Here is a 25,239-nt window from a genome sequence, read left to right on the forward strand (position 1 = left end):
ACCAGATGTAAGTCACTTTCATGTTTTTGGAAGTGAAGCATGGGCCCATATTCCAAATGAGAAACATAAAGCTTTAGAACCTAAGAGTGAAAAATGTATTTTTGTTGGATATTCTGAAGATGTCAAAGGATATAGACTTATTCCACTTAAGTCCAAAAATGTTATCATTAGAAGAGATGTAAAGTTTGCTGAAAATATATCGGCCTACGAGCCTAGTTCGACGGATGTGCCACCTCTCTCTATCCCTTCTACTTCTGAAAATATTTCTTCTTTAGATGATGACAGTGAGGATGACAATCCTCCCCCACCTTCTCAGGGTCCTCCTTCAGCTCCTCAGCTTCCAAATTAGGTCTGTGCTACTCGGGATGCAGCAGGTGCTCTTGCCGGTGATCCTACAGATCATTGACGTACACGTTCTCAGTTCGATAGAGCCTCTTCTTTACTGGCTCAAGCTTCAACGAATTATGCTCTTGACACCTTTGTATAAGCTTCAGGCCATCTAGAATGGGACGTAGCTATGAACGAAGAATATCGTTCATTATTGGCAAATGATACATGGGATCTTGTTCCTCTTCCAAAGGGACGAAAACTTGTTAGATGCAAATGGGTTTACAGAACCAAGTATGGACCAGATGGAAAAGTTGGTAAACATAAAGCTCATCTTGTTGCTAAGGGTTTTTCACAAGTTGAAGGCATTGATTATACTGAAACCTTCTCCCCTGTTGCCAAAATGAACTCTATCCGCCTTGTTCTTTCTCTTATTGCCTCTTTCAAATGGGAAGTCCATCAGATGGATGTTAAATCTGCCTTCTTGCATGGGGACTTACATGAATAAATCTATATGGAACAACCTACTGGCTTTATACAAACAGACTCCAACCTTGTATGTCGGCGTAAGAAATCCCTTTATGGTCTCAAGCAAGCCCCTCAGGCTTGGTATGCCAAAATGGATAGCTTTCTTTTAGAAACTGGCTTTTCTAGGTGTCATTCTGACAATACTGTCTACACCAAGAAAGTGGGAAAGTCTCTTATCATTCATGTTCTTTATGTTGATGATATTATCCTTACTGGTAGTGATCCCAACCTTATAAACCGTGTGAAGTCTAGCCTTAAAAGGAAATTTGAAATGACAGACTTAGGACACTTGCATTATTTTCTTGGTCTTCAAGTCTTGCAATACAAGGAAGGTATTTCCCTTTCCCAGTCCAAGTATGCCTGTGATCTTCTACGCCATTTTCACATGGAAGACTGTAAGCCAGCCCCTTTTCCCTTTCAGTCTGGAGCCAAACTTTCAGTCACTTGTACTTCCCCTGAAGTTGATGCTACCTTATACCGTCAACTTGTAGGAAAAATTTTGTATCAGACCCATACTCGTCCTGACCTTTCCTTTGTTGTTGGCCTTATTGCTTGGTTTATGCAAAACCCACATGAATGTCATTGGAAAGCAGCTAGAATAATACTTCGTTATGTTCGAGGTACAGTTCATCATTTATGTCACCATGAAGAGATCCTAATTCAACACGATCAACATCATTTTCTTGGTTAGAACATTCTTTAATGTTAGTTCCTTTCATGTCAATGTCAACTTCCATTGTAGGTGTTGAGTCTAGTGTTTTGAAAGCCTTTAAAGATTCTGTAAATGATCTTTTTATTTGTTGTAATGATGCTTGCATTTCACTTAACAACTCAATTTTAGATTTATGAGATTCACTTAATTCCATGATTTCAGGACCTAATCTTAATGACAGATTGTGCAGTGGATAATGTCCAAAGGCTCGAATGGCTCTGATACCATTGTAATGAACAAGATCTGTAACCATATATACTTAAAATTGTAAATACACAAATTATTGTAAATAATATTTTTTTATTAATAAGTTGACAGTGCAAGTATGGTTGAATGTTACAATGAGGGCCTGCATGTCTATCTAGGCAGGTGCCCCTTCATGACTGGACATGTCTTTTTAGACTCGCCTTTCCATTTTAAATAATGACTATTTAAAATATAACTATGATTTTTTATTATTTATATTTATTTGCATTTATTTAATTTTATGTAAATTATATTCATAACATGTCCCTGGAAAAATCCCAGTGTGGGGAAAACCAATTTTGCAGATGAGTCTTTTATTCTTTAGCGAAATCTGTGATTGAAAATTTACAATTGTTTGCCATAAATTAGCAAAGCTCCGAGAATTTTTTTTCTCCACTTCTGCAAGTCAATTTGGCTTCTTCGAGACAACTCAGCCCCTTTGATCCAATTTGGCCTCCCTTTGGTTCACTGAATTGAACCACACATGTGGCCTTGGCAACTTGGACCTTACTGGCAAACTCGCACTGGTTTGGAAAATCAACTCGGCCTCCTCTGGAATTCAACTTCTTTAGGTAAACTCGACTTCCTTTGGGCAAATTGATCTCTCTGGCAAATTTCTCCTTGCTCTAGAAACTCGGCCTCTCTGAGTCAATTCGCACTACTGGAAACTCTCCCTCTCTTTGCATATAAAAAACTACCTCTCTCAATCTCTAGGAAAATCGGAATCGTTGTTAAGAATTTCCTCTGACACTTATGTTCTTCAATCCCTGTTGACCTTGATCTGTTGGTGCCCTCACGCAATCACTGCGTCCTTGCTATGACTATAAATCTGTATCTGATCTTTTTGTGTGTTCTCCAAATGCCCATCAGTTTTCTCTTATAATTTTTCGTTCAGCTATCAACGACTACGATCTAATCTCAATTGATGGCAAAGATCATCTTGACCCCATTAAATGAATTTTCTAGAAGTCACTAGAGGAAAATCGATTTACCTCAATTAATCCCGATTATTTAAGCCATTTCCTTAAGTTAGACTTAGGAAAATTAATAAACTGACTAATTAATTCTAATTAAGATAATTTTCCTTAGAAACTTTTTCTGGGTATTGGAGAAAATTAATCCACTATGTTCCTTAGCCTCATGGACACCATCTGAGGCTAGAACACTTGTCCAAGCTACAAAAACTAACAAAGTTTGACCTGAATAATGGAGGTGGTATATGGAGCTTATAATGTGGCATGGAAAGTGTCAAGTATGGCACAAGGGATAATGAACATGTCATCTCAATATGGGTTTTTCAAGTAGTGCCCCTTCTATAAACATACGGCCTCAAGGGAGGTCCCATTGGCCTAGGGCTGAAGATTAATCTCCCTGGTAAGGTGAGAGAACAGATTTACAGTCAAGATCAGTCAATCTTCTAGATTACCCCTTTATCCATACTAAATGCCCAAAACAAACAAGTGTAAGCACCTGATTGCAAAATGATCAAAGTACCTTTTGAATAGTAGCCCACCTTCATCCAGGTGCAATGCTAGATGGTGAAAGGCATATATGGCTGATACAAATGGCAGAGTCACATGGCATATCATCTTCAAATAGTGGTTGTTAGGGGTTGCTGGCTGGCTGGTTGTCAAATGTAGGAGAAACATTTTCTCCTCTCTGGTTACCCATTTTGGTGGGTAACGGGTCCCTTTGGTTCTTTGAGAACATGTGAACTAATGTATGGTTCGGTATTGTCAAACTGGTCTTAGGAATGCTAATGTCATGTTGACTTTTCACATTAAAACTTCTCATTTAAAAAATAATATACTTAATAATAACCAGCCTAGATCTATCTTAACCCTAGATCTATCAAGCACTGAGAGAGATCAAATCCCTCAAGATGAAAACTTTTCCACGAATTTTTTCATTGTCAAAACGAAAAGGTTTACTCCTCGAGGGATTTGATTCCTCTTAGTGCTTGCTAGATCTAGGGTTAGGATGTATCCATGCTGTTTTGCATTGTAAAATGTACTTTGTTTAACTTTAACATAATACACTTCTCCTTTTTAATGACAAAAGCATGGGAAACTAATATGAGATTTCATTGGTTTTGAGACTTACAATGTTAAGCGTTAGTCTGGTAATAGCTAACATGATATTGACATTATTTTGTGTGGTTGTTCACGTTTCTATTTATCTTGCTATATGTTGCTAACTGTAACTGGGCTATTACAATGGGCAATGATATACATTGGAGGTGTCTCACCTAATTTTTGAGATATTTTTTTTATGAAGTTTCTTGCTTACTCTTTGTGCACCCAGATATATAGATGAAGAAATAATTGGGAGGATGCATATTTGTACAAAGGTTGTTGATACATACAACTATCATTCAATTGGTTTACAGCATAGAGGTCAAATATCAAGACGGGAGATTTTATTAGCAACTATGAAGTTTGTTGATACATACAACTATCAGTCAACTGGTTTAGAGCATGGAGGTAAAATATCAAGACGGGAGATTTTATTAGCAACTACAGGAATTGGTAGTGCTTTTTCTCTAGTTGATTGTACAAGTGCTGGACCGTATTCCTCTATGGAGGATCTTGTTATTACTCGGTAAGAATTTAAGAATGCAAGCTGATCAAGTTCTACAAATTGCACAAGGTGCAAAAATATTTTTTCAAGTTCTTTAACAAACCCAACAGGATAATTGCATTCTGTCTTAGATGATGAGAATACATGCATTGTAAGTAGTTGATTATATGCGTAAATCTTGGATTCTCATTTGTCTCATTGATTGTAACATTGGCTTAACTAAAAACATCGTGTTTGAATTGATGCAGTGATTACAAGACACCAAGTGGAGTTAAAATTGAAGGTGAATTTAATATTCTGTTGCTGTAGCTTTTTACTCATCGAGCTTCTCTGATTTGTTATCTCAAATACTATTTCAATATGGGAATTTCTTGTTTTATGGCATATTGTTATAAGCATCTGTGAATACTTGTTCAATATATCATGATACTTGTTCAAACATACCATATACGATTGAGATATAGTGTAGGTATGTTACTTTTACAAGCCAATGTTAACCAATCAGACATCACATGGTGCCCTGCATTGTATTTGGTAAACAAAACTTTTTATATATGTATACAACACTTTCAAAAGGTATTACTAGTGTACAACAATGAACAATCTCTGGTTCACCAAAGACCATGAATCTACATGTAAATCAAACATAATGAGACAAAGGAGTTGTGAAATTAATCCCAACTCTTATCTATCTGGGTATGAGCCCCTGAATTTGCTGGTGTTTGATGTAATCTTGACTTGTGGTCCCGGTGGTTATAATTCACATTGATGGTTGTCAGGGGCGATTTCTGGTCTGACATTGATGATTAATTGAGGTGGGATTTTTGGTCTCACATTTATGGGTTTGGGTTTGGGGGCAACTATCTCAAATCCCAATCCTATATATATATATATAGATATCAGGTGGGCTTTTTGTTAATTTTAGGCAACAACGGTATGTTCTATGCTTTAGAGCAATTTTACTTCAATTTCTTTGTTAGCCCAATATCAATATCCAGATTAGCAATCACATCAACATGATAGTAAAATGCAGATAGAACATAAATATAAACAATAGAAGACAAGCCAAGACAAGAGGACACAAGATGTGGCACGCCGCACCAGCTAGGGACAAACCCCAATTTAGGGAGACCCTTGATCAATTCTTCTTCTAGTCTTTAATAGTTCAGCAGAGAGAGATGGTACAATTTACAAATTCTGATAATTTAGAACAGCAGCAAAATAGCCCTAACCAGAAAAGTCAATGTTGGTCAACAGGGCAGATTTGACCCTCAAATATTTGGTCAACTTTAGTCAACTTCAGCCTCCAAACAGCAAGATGAAATGACCCTCAAAACAGCCGAATTCTGCCCAGTCAAAGTCTGGTCAAACAGTCAACCTGCGGTCAGCCCTAACCACAGTGAACGGATTGCCTTGATTTATGTGCCTAGAAATGTGGCCTGCCCAATCAGAGATAACCCTCACAAAAACGCAGTCAAACGGGTCAACGCAGCCCAAAAACAGCCTCTGAAAATTCGGTCAAACCTGGTCAATGCTGAAATAGAAAATTGCCCTTCCTTTCCTCCGCACGTGTGTAGAGAGATGCTGCCTAGAAATCCGTACCCAATCAAATGAGGAGAGAGAGATGTGTGAAGAGATGAGTGTGTCCAAATGAGGATGAGGCATCATGTATTTATAGGCTAACGTGGAGGATGAATAGACATGACTGTTGGGCTTCTGAGCCTACATGAGTTTGCTGGCCGCCCTTGACAATTTGTCCATAACATAAATAAATTCATATCTTCATTTGTACATGTCAGAATCAGATGATCTTTAGATCAATCCTACACCTCTCCAAGAGAATAATCCAAGAAAAAAATCAGTTGTCATAAATAAGACATGTGTAGTTTCGCCCTAGTTGCCAATTTTAACACTTTTTGGTCTCACACTTATAGGTTTGGGGGCAACTAACTCAAATCCCAATCCTATATATATATATATATTTGTAGTCACTTATAAGTTATATCAAGATGTTTTATACTTGTATGAACTCCTAGACTTGAAGATATGAATTGACCTTATTTGAGTGTGTATTTTATTCCCTGGAGGGTTCTTCACTATATATTGGTGTTCTTGCTTTTTTTGTATCGGGCTATCTCTCTTTAGCATTTGTTGATTACTGATTATTAGGTTTACTCTGAATGAAGTGATGAGATATTATGAAGAAAGTCCAATACCATACAACATGGTATCAGAGTGACTTTGAAACTTTGTGCTTTTAACATGAAGTGATCGGTATTTGAATATTGTGTTTGAAACTTTGAAGTTATGGGTGTCTGAAGATTGTGTTTGAAGGTTCTAAGTTTGATTATGCAGGCACATTTATGGCACATTATTAAGGCTGCATAAAACTGTTGAAATCTCGGGTTGATCTCTGTTTGAAATCTGTTTTACAGTGTACGAATGCTTGTTTGAAGAATTTGTGGGGCTCACACTTAAAATTTGTGAGATCTCCAATGACAAAGTTCTGTCTATTTGCACATGCATGACACAGTTTTCGGGCATCTCTTAGTGAAAGTAATGCAAACTTCATTTTCTGAATGGAACAACACAAGCTTTTACCGCTGAAATTGCTCATTCCGCTGCTGCAATCAATCTAATTACAATGAACGTTACTTTGCAACTTTGTATTCAAATTGCAGAAACATGATTTTCTATTGGTGTTGTTCTTTAGCACGGTGCCTCTGGGTGCTTGATATGTTCTGTGAGTTTGCAACAAGCAATGGGCTTAGATACCAAATCTGGTGTCTATATGCGCAATTTTCCTCTGAACTAGTATAGATCCATCTTAACCACGGATTTAGAAAGTGCTGAGAGAGATCAAATCTTTACTATGAAAACATATCTTAGAGTGCAAAACTTGAAAAAAGGTTTGCATCTCAAGAAATTTAATCTCTATCGAAACTTGATAAATCCGTGGTTAAATTTTTCATTGTTTAAATTGCATATTTAAATGCATAAATGGATACAATGCCTTGAATGTGCCCTTAGGCAATTGGATTGTGTAAACTATGCAACTTAAATTTGTAATTCCAACAAATCTTCACAAGCTTTTTAGGAAAAATTCACTGAAAAACATATTTTTAAAAAGAGCTAAAATTAAAAAATAGTAAGACTAGTTAAAATGTTTTAACAATAAGAATTTTTTTTAATTGATTTCTATAATATATACATATATGCATAGTTGGCATTGAAATTTTTTGTTTATGACATGCATTGAATATTTTTATTATTATTATATTTTTTGAATGTCAGATATTAAGTTTATATTAAGAATGGAATGAATTACACATATCCTCTTATTAGGAAGTAACTGAACTATTTTACTTTTAATTACTTCTTTCTTTACTATGGCTAACATATATATATATATATATATATATATATGAGGTTCATATTGAAATATATGATATTCAAATAGTTTATTTAAGTCTTATATTGAAAAATTTATAAGAAAAATATAAATTATTTATTTATTTATTTTAAATTTACTTTTAATTATTTTATCTCTTGAAATAAAGTTATGTTAATATAGACATTTAAATATTTTATTTATGGCTTTTAGAGTGAAAGTGAAATTTTTTTATTACATCTCTTTCATACTGAATTACAATATTAACAATGAACCTAGTGAGCACAATGAAAGTGGAATTATTGATGTTTTATAATGATTTTCATTAAAACTAACCAAATACATATATTCATTTATGTTTTTATTATAGCCAACATTGTTTTTGATATAGAGTTTTGTTTTGGTTTTTTGTTTTTTTGTTTTTGTTTTTAATTCAGAAGGGAAACACCATCTCAACTCCAAGTTGAGCATGGATGGAATCACATATTGCCCTCATATTGCGTTGTAGAATGTGCCTCTTGGCGCAATTATGCTCTAGCAATGAATTAATATTGAAACAATGTCTCCTCAGACATTGCCCTCATACTGGGCTGTAGAATGTGCCTCTTGGCGTAGTTATGCTCTAGCAATGAATTAATATTGAAACTGTGCCTGCTTTCTATACACAGATTCATTTAGCAGTGACTTGTTCCATATCTTGATTGTTCAATCACATGCGAATTTGATAGTTCATGGGTTTTCTAAATTCTGATTGCATTTTGATGCTGTGATCCTGTATTGTTTTTGGACTCCTATCTACAATTTAAGTTTTATTCCAATTTTGTTGTGGGCAAATCAGTTTTGCCCCCTCTAAATTGCTTCCTTTTTCTCTTCGTTGCTTACAGAAACAACATTTTCAAGACCAATGAGAGCCCAAGCTTGCCTTTCTCAGTCTCGTGGATCTTTTCAGGCCGCGCATCTCTCCAACAACAATCATTCTACATATTGGCTTGCTGTTTGATATGAAGCAGGTTTCACTAACATTCAACTTTCTTTCCGTATCCTTTGTCTACTGTGTTCTTGTTGAAATTTCTAAGTCTATCCGTTATGAATTTTATCTGTATTCTTCTGGTTTATTTCTCCTACTTGTTAATTACAAACAAGTTATTTAAACATATAAACATCAAAATAAACACAATACAATCTCAACCATCTACAGATCAACAACTGAAAGAAATAGCAAACACATAAGTGACATTGCTATTTTTGGACAAATGTCCCCGGAAAAACCCAATGTGGGAAAACCGGTGCAACTATTTTGAGGGTTTATTATTATGCAGTATTTCCTTGAGTACCACTGGGTGCCAAACTGGCTCAGTCGATAGAGAAAAATAATTGGCAGCAATACCTTTCTATTCGGAATAGGTATTCAGAAAACCTGTCCCACGAAACCCTCTCCAGCACCACTGAAGCACTGTGTTGGCCCTTCTGGCCTCTGTGTCAGCCTTAGAACCCTCTGCGTCAGCCCTGTGAGGCACTGCGTAGCCTCTGGGACTCTCTGCGTCACTTCTGTTGCCTTCTGCGTGGATGACGCAGGCCCTCTAGCCTCTGCGCTGTCTCTGCTGGGCTCTGCATGGCCTGCTCTGGCTTCTGCATCTACCTCTCTGCCTCTGTGCTAGTTTCTTGGCACTATCTCTGCCTCTCTGTCTAGTACTCACTGCCCCTTGCTGTTGATCACTGATTTGACTTTGCTTAGCAACCCCGCTCTAGCAAATCGAGTGACTGATCACTCTGGTGTATCTTCCAACTGACCCTCAAGCCTCCTCTTATACTTTTCTAGTTGGTTGTTCAACGGCCGAGATTAAATCTCTAATCAATTGCTAAGATTAGATTTGGCTCAATCCATGACTTTTGGAACCTTCTAACTCAGTTTTATATTAATACCCATTAATATTTTATTTTTTCTAATTTTAGACTTAGGAAATCCATTAAAAATGTTAATTATTTTAATATCTCCCAAATTGGGTACAATCTGTCCAAACCATTTCTGGGTCTTGGATATCTCATGTGCTTTAGCCTCTCCACCAATTTTCATGGCTGGAGCACATCCGATGCTACCCCAAATCAACTGTTCTTATGCAAATCTGCCTAATGTATGCAAATTTCTCTATGAGTGCATCAAATGCAAATTTCTGTTTTTCAACCTCCTATAGCATCTGGAACATTAAGCTGGGACCTGGGTGTATATGCCTACTATGATCGTGACCTCTCATGATTTGTGTGTAGCTCGCTCAATCATGCCTGAAGCGATATAGGGTCTAGAAGTTGAACTTTGCATATCTGGCTTCAGTTCAAAGAAAACCTTGTAACAATACTTGTTTGAATATTTCTTAGATGATTGTTATACCAGAATTGGTGGAATGTTTTTGTTGTGAAGTGGGAAACCAAGGTTCTATACGTTTAGCTATACTTATAGAATGATTCAAACAAAGGCGGGTATTTGAAACCATTCAGGGATGCTTGTGTTAATCGTGGAACATTTACCTTTTTGGAGGAAATTTATCCAATTTAAATATTTTTAGAGATTATTGGAATATTTTTTTCCATATGTTCTTCATAGTAGCTCTAATTCTGATTCCCATGTGCATAACAAATCTCATTCAACAAGCTTTCCAATGATTGGTTGCACACTTTATATATTTTCCACTATGAACACTCTTGATGAAGAAAAAAAGTTATTTATCCAAAAACCCTATGAGAAGAAGTCACTTCTCTGCAGGGCACCATTTATGAGCTTAATGAACAAGTTTTTCAACTTTGTAATGAAGTAGTTGTTTTGCAAGATCTTAATGCCAACCAACATGATATGATTAGCCTGTGGAAGCATGATAAAATGGAGCTCAAGGAACAACTTTGTTCATTGCAGTCTGCAGGAAACTAATAATCAACTGCAAGATGAGGTCAAGTATTTTAAGGACTATGTTTCTGAACTTTGTTAGGAGGCTGTTCCACTCTGGGATAATAATGTCTGTCTCTTTGATGAGTATCAGGATTTGAAGCATTATTGTAACCTCCTCTTTCCTTAGTTGGACAAGAAAGACAAATCCATCGAGGGTCTAAACACCTCAATAAGGACCTGTTCGTGACCGCTTTAATAGTGTTGGCAGGGTCCTCCAAGGCACTAAGGTGGTATTTTTTCGCAAAATCTAATAGACCTAATGTAAATCCCCACTAGACAACCTGGGTCTTCTGGCAACAAGAAATCAACCACCATTGTCACCTGTGAAAATTCCAAAACCCAAAATCCTATTGCAACAACTGGAAATTATTCTCCTAATTGTTATTTTAATTACCAATTTATTCACTGTTTCCTACAACAAATACTGAATAACTCACACTGCAACCTACACAAATAAAATTGCGGAAAAATAAACGATGGAAGAAATGCGAACACACACATAAAATAACACAGTTATTTTTGCACAAATGTCCCTGGAAAAACCCAACTTGGGAAAACCAGTGTAGTAGTGAGGGTTTTATTTTATTATGCAACAGTGAAATCTAAGTATATCAGATGTGTTCTAGCCTTGAAATTTTGTTGAGAGGCTAGAACGCATGAGATCTCCAAAACCCAGAAATTGTTTCTGGAAATTCCGCTTAGAAGTGTTTCAATTAGATTATTAATCGATTTTAAAATATTTCCTAAGTCTAAACTTAGGGAATATGGTTAATTAATCAGTGTTAATTGAGATAAGGCGTGAATCATCTAGAAACTCACACGGATCGATCCAAAAATGATCCTAGCCATTGATTAAGTTTTAATCTTGGTCGTTGGTGCTCCAACACTGCATTATAAAAGGAAGTCGATGTGGTGATGGAGATCATCCAGTGCAGATGCTCAGTTGCCCAGGCAATTCGATTTTCTCAGTAGCAGTAGCTCAACAAAGAAAATAGAGCTAGAGGGTGAGTAGTAGGTGGAAGAGGAGAGCAGTACATTCTGGGAGGAGGATTGCCAGTTCTCGGAAGAGTCGAAGGAAGGAAGGTCAGAATCTCCAGAGGGCCAGCGTAGGCTCTGCGCAGAGGGTGACACAGGTAGCTCAGTGTAGAGTTTGGGGAAGCTACTTTAGAGGCAAAAAATAGTTGTCGGGTGAGAGAAACTTCTCACAATATTTTTGCCAGTGTTTTCCTTAGATTATATTGCTAGTTGGGCATCTAAATTATTGTACTCAAAATTGCTGCTGAATATTAATAATAAAACCCTCATCTACTGCACCGGTTTTCCCAAGTTGGGTTTTTCCGAGGACAATTATCCAAAAATAACCGTGTCGAAATTATTGTGTCTATGCTAGAATTTCTCAGTTCCTAGTATTTTATTTTCCGTAGTATTTTTATGGTGAAAATTGTAGTTGTGATTTTATTCGTTATTTGCCGTAGCAAATAAACTGCATAATTAATTTTTGAGTTAGAAGAATAATTTCCAGTAGCTGCAATAGAGAAAAATTGACATGGTATCAGAGCTTAAGTGATCTGAAAATGGGGCTCTTAGACTTCTTGTCTAACTTACAAGAACCTCTCCCACTTCCAAAGCTTTAAATTTTCCCAAGTCTTATGATTAACCAATGCGGAATTAATGAGTGCTTGATGATATGGGTGTATGCTTGTATTTGTTTTCAACTGATTATGCCTTAAATTTTGTTGTTGTGCTGTAAGTTGATATGCTCAAATTGATATACAAATATACATAACAGTAAATAAAGCAGCAATAAAGCAGACACTTGAACAACAATATTAATTTGGAGTTCACCCACAACTCTTGGGCTACATCTCCGTGAGCTCTAGCTAATTCAACTAGGCTCTCTGGGATTATGGTATAAGTCCTTTTTACAAGCTCTTGGCTCAACTCCTGCTGTTTTTACATAGAAACAGTGGGTTCAGACACCATGTTATTCCCTGGCTCTTGAAGCTCTGGCTCTTGGTTCTGGGTCTTGGCTCTTGATTTTGGCTCTTGGCTCTGACTCTGGCTCTTTGGCTCTTGGTTTTGGCTCTTGGCTCTGACTCTGGCTCTTTGGCTCTGGCTCTAGCTCCCTGGCTCTTCAACTCTGGCTTCTTTCTGCCCTCTATCAGTTCACAGCCCTCTTGGCTTTTCACTTGGCTTCCAAGTGACTCCCTTAGCTGCTCTTTTGCTTTTGCGCTGCCTCTTTTGCCTTAGCTTCCTGCTTTGGCTTCCTTTTAGCAACAAAACCCCGAATAATCAACAACAGCAACCAACTACCACTCAGCAGCCATCAACAACCTCAACAACCCCTCTGTCTTTGACATTCATGGCTTTTAAGCCAAATCGGCGCCGTCTGTTTGTTTTCCCTTTTGGGCTCTCTGTCTTCCCGCTTTGGTCCACTCAAATCCCTTCTCTAAATATTAGCAATCATTGCTAAATGCCCTCAGGGATGGATGCCACCTATTCCACAATGGAAGGAACCACCGGCGCTTGAAATCTCTCAATATAGCCATTCTCGGCTAACACATGAAAACATACCCAACACGGGAAAAATCTGTAGAGAACACTGTTCATCGGATTTGAAATTTTCAGAATTGCACCTTATTTTCCTATCGGGTCCGCCCGTAAGTCGCCATCGCATGTCACAAGGGCCTGCCCCTTTATATTTTAGAATTGCATTAAAAATGGTGAAAATACCGCAAAAATGGCTTATGACGGATTTCAAATATTATTAAATCTCGTTTCTCGCCCCGTCGGGTCCGTATCTATATATATATATATATATTGCATCGCATATGGTATCGGCCCTGCTCTTTGTAATGCGCCGATGCGATATTGCGATGCGACTTGTCGTAGTCGCATATCGCATAAGCCCGAGGCCTTCCCATATAGTATGGTTTATGCTAGCGCTGATTGCGATCCGTCGATATTGGCGATCGCGGTATCGGATCGTCTCAGTCCCATCGCATGTTATGCCTCCAATTGCCTCTGCCTGTCACCGCCGATGCGATATGCTGATCGGATCTGGGCCGTTGATCGGCTAGATCTTTCGGCTCCTGTGCATTGTCCCTTTGACCTCCGATGGGCTCGATTTTCGCTATTTTCTCATGTTTTTAAGGTTCCGATAGTGTAATCCGATATTCCTAAGACTTCCCCTTTTTCGATGGTTTTGACCTTTTAGGAGATTTCAAAGGCTTAGATTGGATCCATTATTAGTGGATTTTGCTCATTTTTCCAAAGGATAGAGGTAGTTTCATTTTATGATAACTTCTGCATCTTAAGTCAGTTTTTGCCCATTCAAGTTGTAGTAGATTCAGAATGAGACGATCTCTGCAATGGGGCTAGTTCTAGGAACTTCCTTGGACTTTCAATTTTCCTCTGTGAGGAGCACTTAGACTTAGGAGTCTATCCAAAATCCATTTTGGATCACACCTTCCCACTAAAAGAACTTTTGGTCTCCAAAAGACTGATACACTGATCTGAACAGTAAATGAGAGTGACTCACCCTCTTCTTTTAGCCTCCCTACACATGCCTTTGCATAGTGCCTCTGAACCAAAGTTTCTGACCACTTCCCTTCTTGGATGGGCTGGTCTTTCCGGGAAGAGCTGTCTTCCTCCTTGCCTTCCTGCAGAACTTCTACTGAAATGGTCATAGAAGGTACTTTGAGCTTCTTTGCCTTGATCATTGATCCAAGGTGGCTCAAACAAATGTGAAGTACATCTGCTCCACAAAACTTTCATTTGCACCTGTTTGACAAGCTGTCAACAACCACTGTTAACAACAACAGAAATACAGACAACAACAATTGGATGGCCTAAATTCTTGCATCAAGAAGGAACAAATTTCACATCTTGTGAACACTTCCAAGTCTTACATCTGCATACAAATGATGGACTAGACAACAAGCCCACAAAACATGCCTTTAAAACAAATGACCCTTCAAGTCAAGCATGTAGAAAAAGACCATATGGACTCTTTTTCAAGAGATGAAACACTTCATCATTATCCCCATCTAGGAGATCAAGTTAACTTCTTTCAAGTCAACATTGCATTACATGCATGTCAAAGAAATCAACCCTGCAAGTTAATTACACCTACATGTTTAAATCAGTGTTTTTAAAACCGGAACCGGTGACCGAACCGGTCCACCTAGCTAACCGGTTTACCGACCGGAACCGGTCTAACCGGGACTGGTTTGGTCTAAACGAACCGGTTTTTAAAAAATACATTAAATAATTAATTTTTAATGAAACAAAACTATTTTTAAGATGTAAAACCATGATTCCAAGCCAATAGAGACAAAATATGCAAAGTTTGCTCATTTATATAATATATACCATGCAAAGGTGAATATATCAAAATGGCACCGAGTGTAATACATATCATCGACAAAATAGCAAAATACATAAGAAATGAGGCTCTAAATGGCCTATAAAGTCCAAAAACAATGCTGCAAGCTATGAGGCCATTGGCCTACTACAAGTCTACAGTGTACACATGATCAATCATCAAGTCCATCACCACTACTAGACACAGGATCATCATCAGGAGCTACATAGACATCATCTGGTTCAGAGTCTGAGGATGCCTCAGCACAAGTCAGAGTAAGGTCTGAGTTACCTATGTGTTTGAGACTGAGTCGTGAAAGAAGTTCAAAGCCAGATCTCTGTAATATTGTTGTGTAATCTGAACTCTCCTAAAAGGGCCTAATCTAGGCCTTGTTGCAGATATTTTCTAGCAGAACTTGATCAAGATATTTAAAACATATTGATGACACCTTGTTGATGGACTGACGCCAGCAACCTGTGGAATAAAAGGTTCAATCACAAAGCGAAGATGCATGACAAGAATTTATTATACAGGAAAGAAGTAATGAATTAGTCATGAGAATGCAGACCTACAAAAAGATCATTGAAACAAAGCCAGAAATCAAAGTCCAAAACATATTAAAGAAGGCCCGTCGTGAAGTTTACAAACAGATTTTGAATTGCACTGTCAAGTACCTCATTTCTCTTTGAGATTTATTTTGTGCTTTTTTGAAATACAAATCATTTCATAGTTTGAAGGACTCTAAGATCTCCATGCAAAAGACATTACAATGATGGGTAGCTCAGCATCTCATAACTCACAGCCATAAATGAGTCTAACAAAATTATAAGTCTGCAAATGAAAGGTATGCATCATGGCTTGATTTACCCACAGTGACCTTAATCAATATTAAAGATTTTGCTTTGGCATCATTCTTAAAAAATTTCAAGGCTTGGAATAAAAGACATGTATCAAGAGGTTGATTTCACAAGAATATGATCAGTCAGATCATAGAACTGTCAATCTTGTTGAAGATTGGCAGCTTCGGTCAGAATTTCGTTAGCAAATTAATGGAGAAACTTAATATTTATGACTTTGGCCAAGTCAGCCTCGTAGAAGACAAGTTGGCCCCACATTTCTGACCAGCATTGACTATCTTGATTGACTTGTCCATAAACCGGCCGGTTTAGGACAGAACCGGCCGGTTAGCAATAAACCGGCCGGTTTTGACCTAAACCGGCCGGTTTTTACCGGTTAGGTCTATTTTCTGGGCAAATGAGGCTTCTAACCGGGTTTTTTCACCGGTTCTGACCGGTGAGCCTCCCAACCGGCCGGTTAGGCCGGTAACCGGTCAGACCGGAACGGTTTTTAAAACTATGGTTTAAATACAAAGAAAACATCATCATCCTTGTGTTCATGCATCTTAGCTCATGCATGCATTTTATCTTTCAACTTTCGCTTAAGCACACTGTACTTTTGAAGCTGAAATGAAATATAATGTTGCAGCAACAAAGTGAGTCTCCTACTCAACTTCTCCATTCACCTACTTGGTAACATCTGCAACTTGCATTCCATTAACAAAGAAATGCAAATAGATACATCAATAGACATGCAATCTTAATTGGATAAGAACTCTAACTGTTTCTTACCAATCCCTTTCAAAGGTACTACCTTTGTCTACAGATCAGCATCAACATGTGAATCATTTTGAGACACATCACTCATGGAATCTTCCTTTCCATTTCTGCCATTTTCTCTTTCCACTTTCTTCAGCTTTGGTGGAAGCATTGTTGGATTCAGTGTCCAACATTTTGCAGCAAGATGTCCTTGCTTATGGCAGTAAGTGCACTGCATGTGCATCCTCTTGACAGCATGATTTTCCTTGTCCAATGGACCTTTGGATGCTTACTTCTTATCCTTCAAGAGTTTCCTGTATGTGGCCATTCTCTTCCAACATCTAGAAACGTTATGGTTATCCAACCCACAAAAGGAACATGCAACTCTTTCCCCATACTTATGTGGAAATTTACCATGCTTTGCAAAATCAAAAGGAAGGTGTTCAGAACCAGATTTATACCTTTCTCTTTCACCTTTATTGCCTTCAGGAGGAGGTGAATCATATGAAGAAGTGGCTCCCTTTGGAACACCGTCAATCTCTTCCAGGGTGTTAGAGTCTCCCCAACTCTCTAGTTCAAGTGTGTGCTTCTGAACACCTGCATCCTGCAAATGATGTTTCAAGCTATTACATTCCTCCTGAATACAACCTTCACACTCTTGAAGACCTGCAATGCAACCCCTTCTTGGAGCTGTTTTAATGGTCTTCATGGCAGCTTTGGAACTTTCTCCATAAGCTTGTCCATAGCCAATATCCAGATACTTAGGCCTTTCCTCAATCATTATTGGCTCAATAATACCTTGTGCATGTCTACCAAGCCTTTTCCTTCATAGCCCATATTGGACATTAGCTTGAAACCTATGCCTTTAGCATGTTTTTCAAAAGAACCAATATAAGCATTCTCAGAAGAATTTGAAGACAAACTGGAATGACTTACCTCTTCTTCAAGATGATACTTGACTAAGGCTTCTTGGGCAACAAAGAGTTGTGTCTCCAACTCATATATCCTTTTCAGGTTCATATTTGCAATATGAAGTTGCCTCTCCATTTCCTGCAATTTGTCACAAGCAACTACTTCTCTTCCTTCATGGAATTCAGCTGTTTTCTAAGCATGCTGTTCTTCCTTCCATCCTCATACATTTCTCTCACCATATCCATCATGGTGGACAATTCTTGCTTCATGTCTTCATCAATGAATCTTGTGAAGAGAGCAGAATTTGAGGACCCACTTGTAGAAGTTGTCATTATGTCAATGAACAAAAAAACTTCAACAAGATAACTAAAGAGATTATTTAAGCAACCTCTTGACACAAAACTCTTGTGCTTTGTATTGTCTTGAGGTCCTTTGGGATAGAATAATGCCTTCAGCCCTTCTTCCTTCTTGTCCTTCCTGGATTGAGCTATCAATAGCTTTCCCTTGACCTCTGCAAACTCAAAAAATAGTCAGTCTACAAACAAGCATACAATCAACCTTTGACTGTTTAACACCTTTCAGGAAAGCAATCTTTGCTCTGTCAATCAAGCATTCTGATATAACCTTCTTTTGAAGGTGAGGTCAATCAAACTCAGGCTCTGATACCACCTGATCTGAAAATGGGGCTCTTAGGCTTCTTGTCTAACTTACAAGAACCTTTCCCACTTCCAAAGCTTTAAATTTTCCCAAGTCTTATTCATTAACCAATGCGGAATTAATGAGTGCTTGATGATATGGGTGTATGCTTGTATTTGTTTTCAACTGATTATGCCTTAAATTCTGTTGTTGTGCTGTAAGTTGATATGCTCAAACTGATATACAAATATACATAACAATAAATAAAGCAACAGAGGCAATGCAACAATAAAGCAGACACATGAAAAACAATATTAATTTGGAGTTCACCCACAACTCTTGGGCTACATCTCCGTGAGCTCTAGCTAATTCAACTAAACTCCAGCTAATTCAACTAGACTCTCTGGGATTATGGTATAAGTCTTTTTTACAAGCTCTTGGCTCAACCCCTGCTGTTTTTACATAGAAACAATGGGTTCAGACTGTTGGAAATAATACTGAGAGGGGGGGTGAATCAGTATTATCAAGTCAATTATTTTTCATTTCATAATCAGATTTGCACACGCTACTTCAGTTAGTGAAAACGGCGTATATACGCAACTTCAGATAAGGAAACTCGCGTATAACTTGTAGACTTATAATTTAATTTATTCTTCAGATGTTGATCATTAATCTGTGTGTCAGAACCATATAAACAGTAACCAGGAACAGTAAACAGAACAGACAGTCACACACAAGAACACAAGATATAAGGTGGAAACCCAATGTGGGTGAAAACCACCTGCTGCAATTCGTCTCTATCTTCTTTCAATTAGAAACTTCTTTTTACAATGTTTCTGTATTGGTGCAGTCTTATACTAGTATGCAGGCTTCTACCTGCAGAAGGCTACAACCTTCTCTCGTTCTCCAGCTTCTCCTGGAAGGGAGCTACAACCCCCTTAGCTCTTGTACTAGCTGATGTACTAGTACGTAGGTGCTGACCTACAGAAGGCTACAACCTTCTCTTTTCTTCTAGGGACCACGTTTCATAAATTTTCAGACTGGATCCATCAATTACAATAATCAAACATCTGCATCAACCAATCTCCTTTGCTTCTATCAAAACTGAACCAACCAATTACTTTTCTGGATGATGTAACCAGAATACACTAATAGTAGCCAGAAACCAATCTTGAACCCAGAACACTGCAGCAATAAACAAAAGTAGCTAAAACATATTTCATGAGACGTACGCTACTTCAATATGTATAACCTGCGTGCATACACTTCTATATTAAGGCCAACAAGCATATACGCAGCTTTGACTTTCTGAACCAACGTGTATACGCGCCTCTGCTGTGCTGAACCTGCGTACAGATCTATAAAAGATAATTTACCCTTTTCACTTATTCAGACATCAGTTATACCCAGATTATCAGATTTATAGATCAAGTCATGCGCCAAATATAACAGATCAAAATCACACAAAGATACTACTATTCAAGCCTTAAGATCTTGACCCAACAATAGAACTTATCCTTCTTCTAGCGCTTAGGTTCCTCCTTGGTTCAGATCCAGCTATGCACCATAACGTAATTCTAGATCTTACTCTTCATAAGATATTCAATGCTTAAGTGAATGCCTTTGCCTAATGATCTCCTTCCCTTTTATAGTCTTAGGCCTTACTCAATACCACGGTCCAAAACCATAAAGAATCAATACCATGGACCCAATACCTGGGTTCAACACTTCGGACGAGATACCATGGTCTAAAACCATAGGTCCAAATACCAAGGACTAAATACCACGGACCAAAAATAAGTCTTCCCACATGTACATGCTTTTCCTTGCATGAAAGTGCGTGCATATGTATACGCGCCTTTTGAACGTCTATCCCGCGTGTATACGCAACTTGGTTAAGAGGAACCTGTGTATATATCTTTTTCCTTCATTCTGAGAGCCTGAACTGTGATCTGTCATCTGAGTGAGTTGCCATCAAGGACAACACCTGTGTCATAGCGCCAAACCTGTGTCATAATGCCAACAATCTCCCCCTTTGGACTTGATGGCAACCCCAAGTTCCTCAAAGTCATTCTCCCCCTTTGTCATCAAGGGCAAAGGGTTATGCTCCCCCTGAGTACATGCTGAAATCTCTGCTCTGCTGTGCTGTCCATGCTCCCCCTGACAGTAGGCAAGGTCTGCAAAAAGATGTTCTACAAGAAGAAACATGACTTTATACATCATACATGACCTTCCTATCACCAAAGACTCATACATACAACCATTTCCCAACCAAGTGGGGATATACCAATAGTTTACATAAGATAAACAAGAACATTACATCATCCATCCCAGGCATAGTGGGGAAACCAACATAGGCCGTTACATGACCTTAATAATAAAAGAAATACATGACATAGAGACAAAAATATCTAAGATCATCAACTAACATCAGCAGCATCTGTCAATCATCATTCAGACCGGCAACCATGATCTTCTTCTGCACCTGTTCCACCTAAACAAAAACAGCTGTGAAATTGAACCAAGATCTTCTAAGATAATGCCAACAATGCATTATTAGAAGTATATGCTCCCCCTGAGCCTGTGCCAGATGGTCTCTATTAGACCCATATCAGACTCTTTTCATCCTGAGTCTGGCCCCATTGATTTTCTTCAACCAAAATATACGTGACTGTATCCACAGAAACCTGCGTATGTACGCGGATACGCTTCATGAAACTCGCGTACAACCACTGTTCTCTGAAACAGACAATTTCAACAGCAAGATGATGCATCAACTACTCCCAGCTTCTGTCTGAGGTATTCAAATGTCTCCTTGGGCAGTGGTTTGGTGAGTATATCAACAACTTGTTCTTTGGAGGGGACATACTCCAATTTGACCTTTTGTTCAAGCACTTTTTCCCGGAGAAAATGATATTTGATAGGTATGTGCTTGGTCTTCGAATGCATGACTGTATTCTTTGAAATACTGATTGCAATTGTATTATCACAAAAAATGGAGATAGGTGGAGTACAAGTGATTTGAATGTCTTGCAAAGTTTGCATCATCCAAAGGAGTTGTGTGCAGCAAGATGCAGCAGCCACATATTCTACTTTAGCTGTAGATAATGCAATTGAACTTTGTTTCTTGCTGAACCAAGATACTAATCTGGAACCCATAAAGAATGCACCACCACTAGTGCTTTTTCTGTCATCCACGCTTCCTGCCCAATCTGCATCTGTATATGCATGAAGTGTGAGATCTGTATTTCTAGGATACCATAAGCCATAGTTTTGAGTTCCTTGAAGATACTTGAAAATTCTCTTAACTGCCTGAAGATGAGTTTCCTTTGGATTTGCCTGAAATCTTCCAACTATTCCCACTGCATGCATGATGTCTGGTTGGGTACCTGTTAGATAGAGCAGACTACCAATCATGGATCTATAGGTTGGTTGATGTACTGCTGCTGATTCATCATTTGCGCTGAGGTTGCATCCTGTTACCATAGGGGTACATACTGGTTTCGAATCCTCCATCCCATATTTCTTCAAGATCTGCTTGAGGTACTTGGTTTGTGATAGAAAAATACCGTCTTTGTTTTGTTGGACTTGTAAACCAAGAAAATATGTGAGCTCACCAAGCATGGACATTTCAAATTCTTTTTGCATCACCAAGGCAAAGTTTTGACTCATGTCTTCTTCATTGCTACCAAAGATGATATCATCAACATACACAACAAGTATTAGCAACTTATCATTGTCAATTTTTATATATAGATTGCTATCTGTTGATCCTTTTGTAAAACCTTGTTGATGGAGGTACTTATCCAAACGATAATACCAAGCCCTTGGAGCTTGTTTAAGGCCATAGAGAGCCTTTTTGAGTCTGCATACAAATTTTGGATCATTTCCAAGGATAAACCCATCTGGTTGCTCAATATACACTTCTTCCAAGTCTCCATTCAGAAAGGCAGATTTCACGTCCATTTGATATACCTTGAACTTCTGAAAGCTAGAAAGAGCGAGAAACATTCTTATCGCTTCAAGTCTAGCAACTGGTGCAAAAGTTTCTTCAAAGTCTATACCTTCTTGTTGAGCATACCCTTTACAAACAAGTTTGGCCTTGTTTCTAATAACATCTCCATTCTCATTTAGCTTGTTTTTGAATATCCATTTTGCCCCTATGACATTCTTATCATTTGGTCTTGGAACCAACTCCCAAGTGTTATTCTTTTCAATCTGCTCAAGTTCTTCATTCATGGCCTTGACCCAGCATTCATCTTTGCATGCTTCACTTACATTTCGAGGTTCAGTGGAGGAGAGCAATGCTAGATAGCTTGAAGCTTCTGAAATAGTTCTTCTTGTTTGAACACCTGCCTCTTTCTGCCCCAAAATTTGAGTTTCTGGATGATTCTTCTGGACGTACCTGGATGGAGTCTTTTCTTCTACCCTTATCTGTTCTTCTGGTGCCTCATAGGTTTCTTCTTCATCATTAGTCTGATTTGATGTTGAAGGATAGTCCTCATCATCTTCGAAATCTTCGGATTTTACCTCCCTTGGAATGTTTCCTTCTTCATCAACCACTACATCAATACTTTCAACAATTTTTCTAAGTCTTTTATTGTAACACTTATATCCTTTGCTTTGGGGAGAGTAACCAAGGAGAATGCCTTCATCTGCTCGAGGTTCAAACCAGCCAAGGTTTTCATCAATGCTTTTGATGTAACATTTGCTTCTAAAAATTTTGAAGTATTTTACCGTAGGAGTCTTACCATACCAGAGTTCATGAGGAGTTTGAGTGCTGTTCACCCGGACATTTGTCTTGTTGAGAATAGTAACGGCAGCAAATGCAGCTTCACCCCAGAAGGTTGCAGGAGTTCTAGACTCATCAAGCATAGCACGAGCCATTTGTTGAACCGTTCTGTTCATCCTTTCTACTACTCCATTTTGCTGAGGAGTCCTTGGAGTAGAGAATTCCCTTCTTATTCCATGTTCTTCACAAAAATCGAAAAATTCATCCGAGGTAAATTCCCCTCCTCGATCAGACCTGAGGCATTTGATTTTGCGATCTGATTCGTTTTCAACCAAGGCTTTGAATGCTTTGAACTTTTTAAAAGCTTCGTCTTTATGCTTCAGAAGTCCTATCCAACACATCCTAGAAAAATCATCAATGAACAATATGAAGTATTCTTCTCCTCGAGGTGACCTTTTCTTGGATGGACCACATACATCTGTATGGACAAGTTCAAGTGGCTTACTTGTTGATCCTTCCTTCTCAGGGAAGTTAGTTCTGGTTTGCTTACCAAACTGACATGATTTGCATATTGTATTGTCTGGAATTCTGATGTCAGGGAGATCATGAACTGCCTGATATTTGCATGCTTTCCTTATCTGAGAGAAGCTTAGATGCCCCAATCTTCTGTGCCATAGCCAATGTTCATCATTCTTGCTTAGATAGCATTGTTGTTGTCCTCCCTTGAGTATGTATAAATTATTTTGAAGTTCTTATGCCTTTGATCACTGCTTCTCCTGTATCAAGCTCACGAACAATACATCCATTTGATCGAAATATAACCTCATTTCCTTGATCACACATTTGACTGACACTCAATAGATTATGCTTTAAGCCATCAACATACATAACATTTCCAGCTTTGACCTTTTCTTTCAAAAGAACAGAACCTTTACCTTTTATGAGTGCAGGGGTGTCATTTCCAAATGAGACCTTCCTTTCCTTTTCTAAGGCACTATATGACTGAAGTTTTTCTTTATCACCTGTCATATGTTTCGAGCATCCACTGTCGATGTACCACTGATTTTCCTGTCCTTTTGCATATAAGGCTATACCACATCTTTTTGGTTGCGGTTCTTTCTTCCTCCATGTTTTGGGACTCAATGAAGCTTGCTCCTTCTGAGTTGTTTGCCGAAACCTACTCCTGCATTCAGAATCTTCATGACCGAAGTTGTTACAAATAGAACATTCTATTTCATTTTCAAGAGCAAAAAAGTTATTGTAGGTTCTTTTCATGATTCCAGTCACACTCCTTTGATTTCGTGCTTCTCTGGTCATGATGGTCTTGTAGGCAACACATTGAGCTGCTTTGTGTCCAAAGTTATGACAAGAGAAACATTGGCCATTGAAGAAATTCCTATGATTATCAAACCTTCCATCCAGGTGATTGTAGTTTCCATAGACATTCATTCTTGAGGAAAATTGAGAATGATTTACCTGCGGTTGGTTGTAGCTTCTATTCATCCTTGAAGTAGATTGTCCCTGATGTACTTGGTGATCTCTGTTCATCCTTGAGGTAGATTGACCCTGATTTACCTGGTGATCTGCTTTATGCCTTTGCTGTCGATTGTCAACCTGTTCACTTCTCCTTGCTGCATCAAGATAACTTTTGGAGGTGGATGGCTTCTGTGCTTGAGATGCTTCTTCAATATATCCAAGACCTGTCTTGATTAGTGGAGAACGCTCCACTTTAATAATATCATCTAAAGTTTCAGATCCTTTAGCAAATCTAAGATTAAGAGCTTTTGGTTTCTCAATATCTTTTTTAAATCCCACAATTTCACATTCTAACTTTTCATTGTGTTTTTCCCTTTCAGCAAGTTGGAATGTCAGAGTGTCTGTAATCATACTCTTTTCTTCTAAACAGATTTTAAGTTTAATAATTTCTTCATAGAGATCATTTTCATCTATAGCGTCCAAGAAATCATCATCTTCAAAAGCTATCAAAAGTCTATAATCATTACATGGTTCATTTTCATCACTAATTGAAAATCCATCAGTGTCTTCATGTGTATAATAGCTCTTCTTACTTACATTCTGTTTTCTGTTCCATCTAACTGGTTCCTTACCTTTATCAAGCTTATCTTTATGAGGACACTTGGCTGCATAGTGACCGACTCTTCCACAAGCAAAGCATTTGAAAGATAGCTTACCTTTGAATCTTCTGGAACCCCGTTGAAGGTTCTTGACAAAGTTTGATTCTTCCTCTCCTTCTGACATGTCTAGACTCATTGTAA

The 25,239-nt window shown here is 38.1% G+C and overlaps 1 protein-coding gene across 4 annotated transcripts in view; it reads left to right on the forward strand.

Annotated features, from left to right (window-relative positions):
- LOC149173515 (FKBP-like peptidyl-prolyl cis-trans isomerase family protein) overlaps positions 1-25,239 on the forward strand; it is a 378,064-nt gene that overhangs the window by 194,094 nt on the left and 158,731 nt on the right. For 3 of the 4 annotated variants that reach the window (XM_089424637.1, XM_089424636.1, XM_089424634.1), the window contains 3 exons: positions 4,118-4,414; positions 4,642-4,676; positions 6,829-6,876. In XM_089424637.1, coding sequence (XP_089280763.1) covers positions 4,118-4,414; positions 4,642-4,676; positions 6,829-6,876 — 380 coding nt within the window. The remainder of the gene's footprint in view (positions 1-4,117; positions 4,415-4,641; positions 4,677-6,828; positions 6,877-25,239) is intronic. The other variant, XM_089424635.1, reaches the window with a different exon arrangement.

The sequence above is a fragment of the Pinus tabuliformis genome, chromosome 4_2 (assembly GCF_031772625.1).
Source record: "Pinus tabuliformis cultivar Carrire ecotype Pingquan chromosome 4_2, CPIR1, whole genome shotgun sequence".
In the NCBI taxonomy this organism is placed as follows: Eukaryota; Viridiplantae; Streptophyta; class Pinopsida; order Pinales; family Pinaceae; genus Pinus; species Pinus tabuliformis.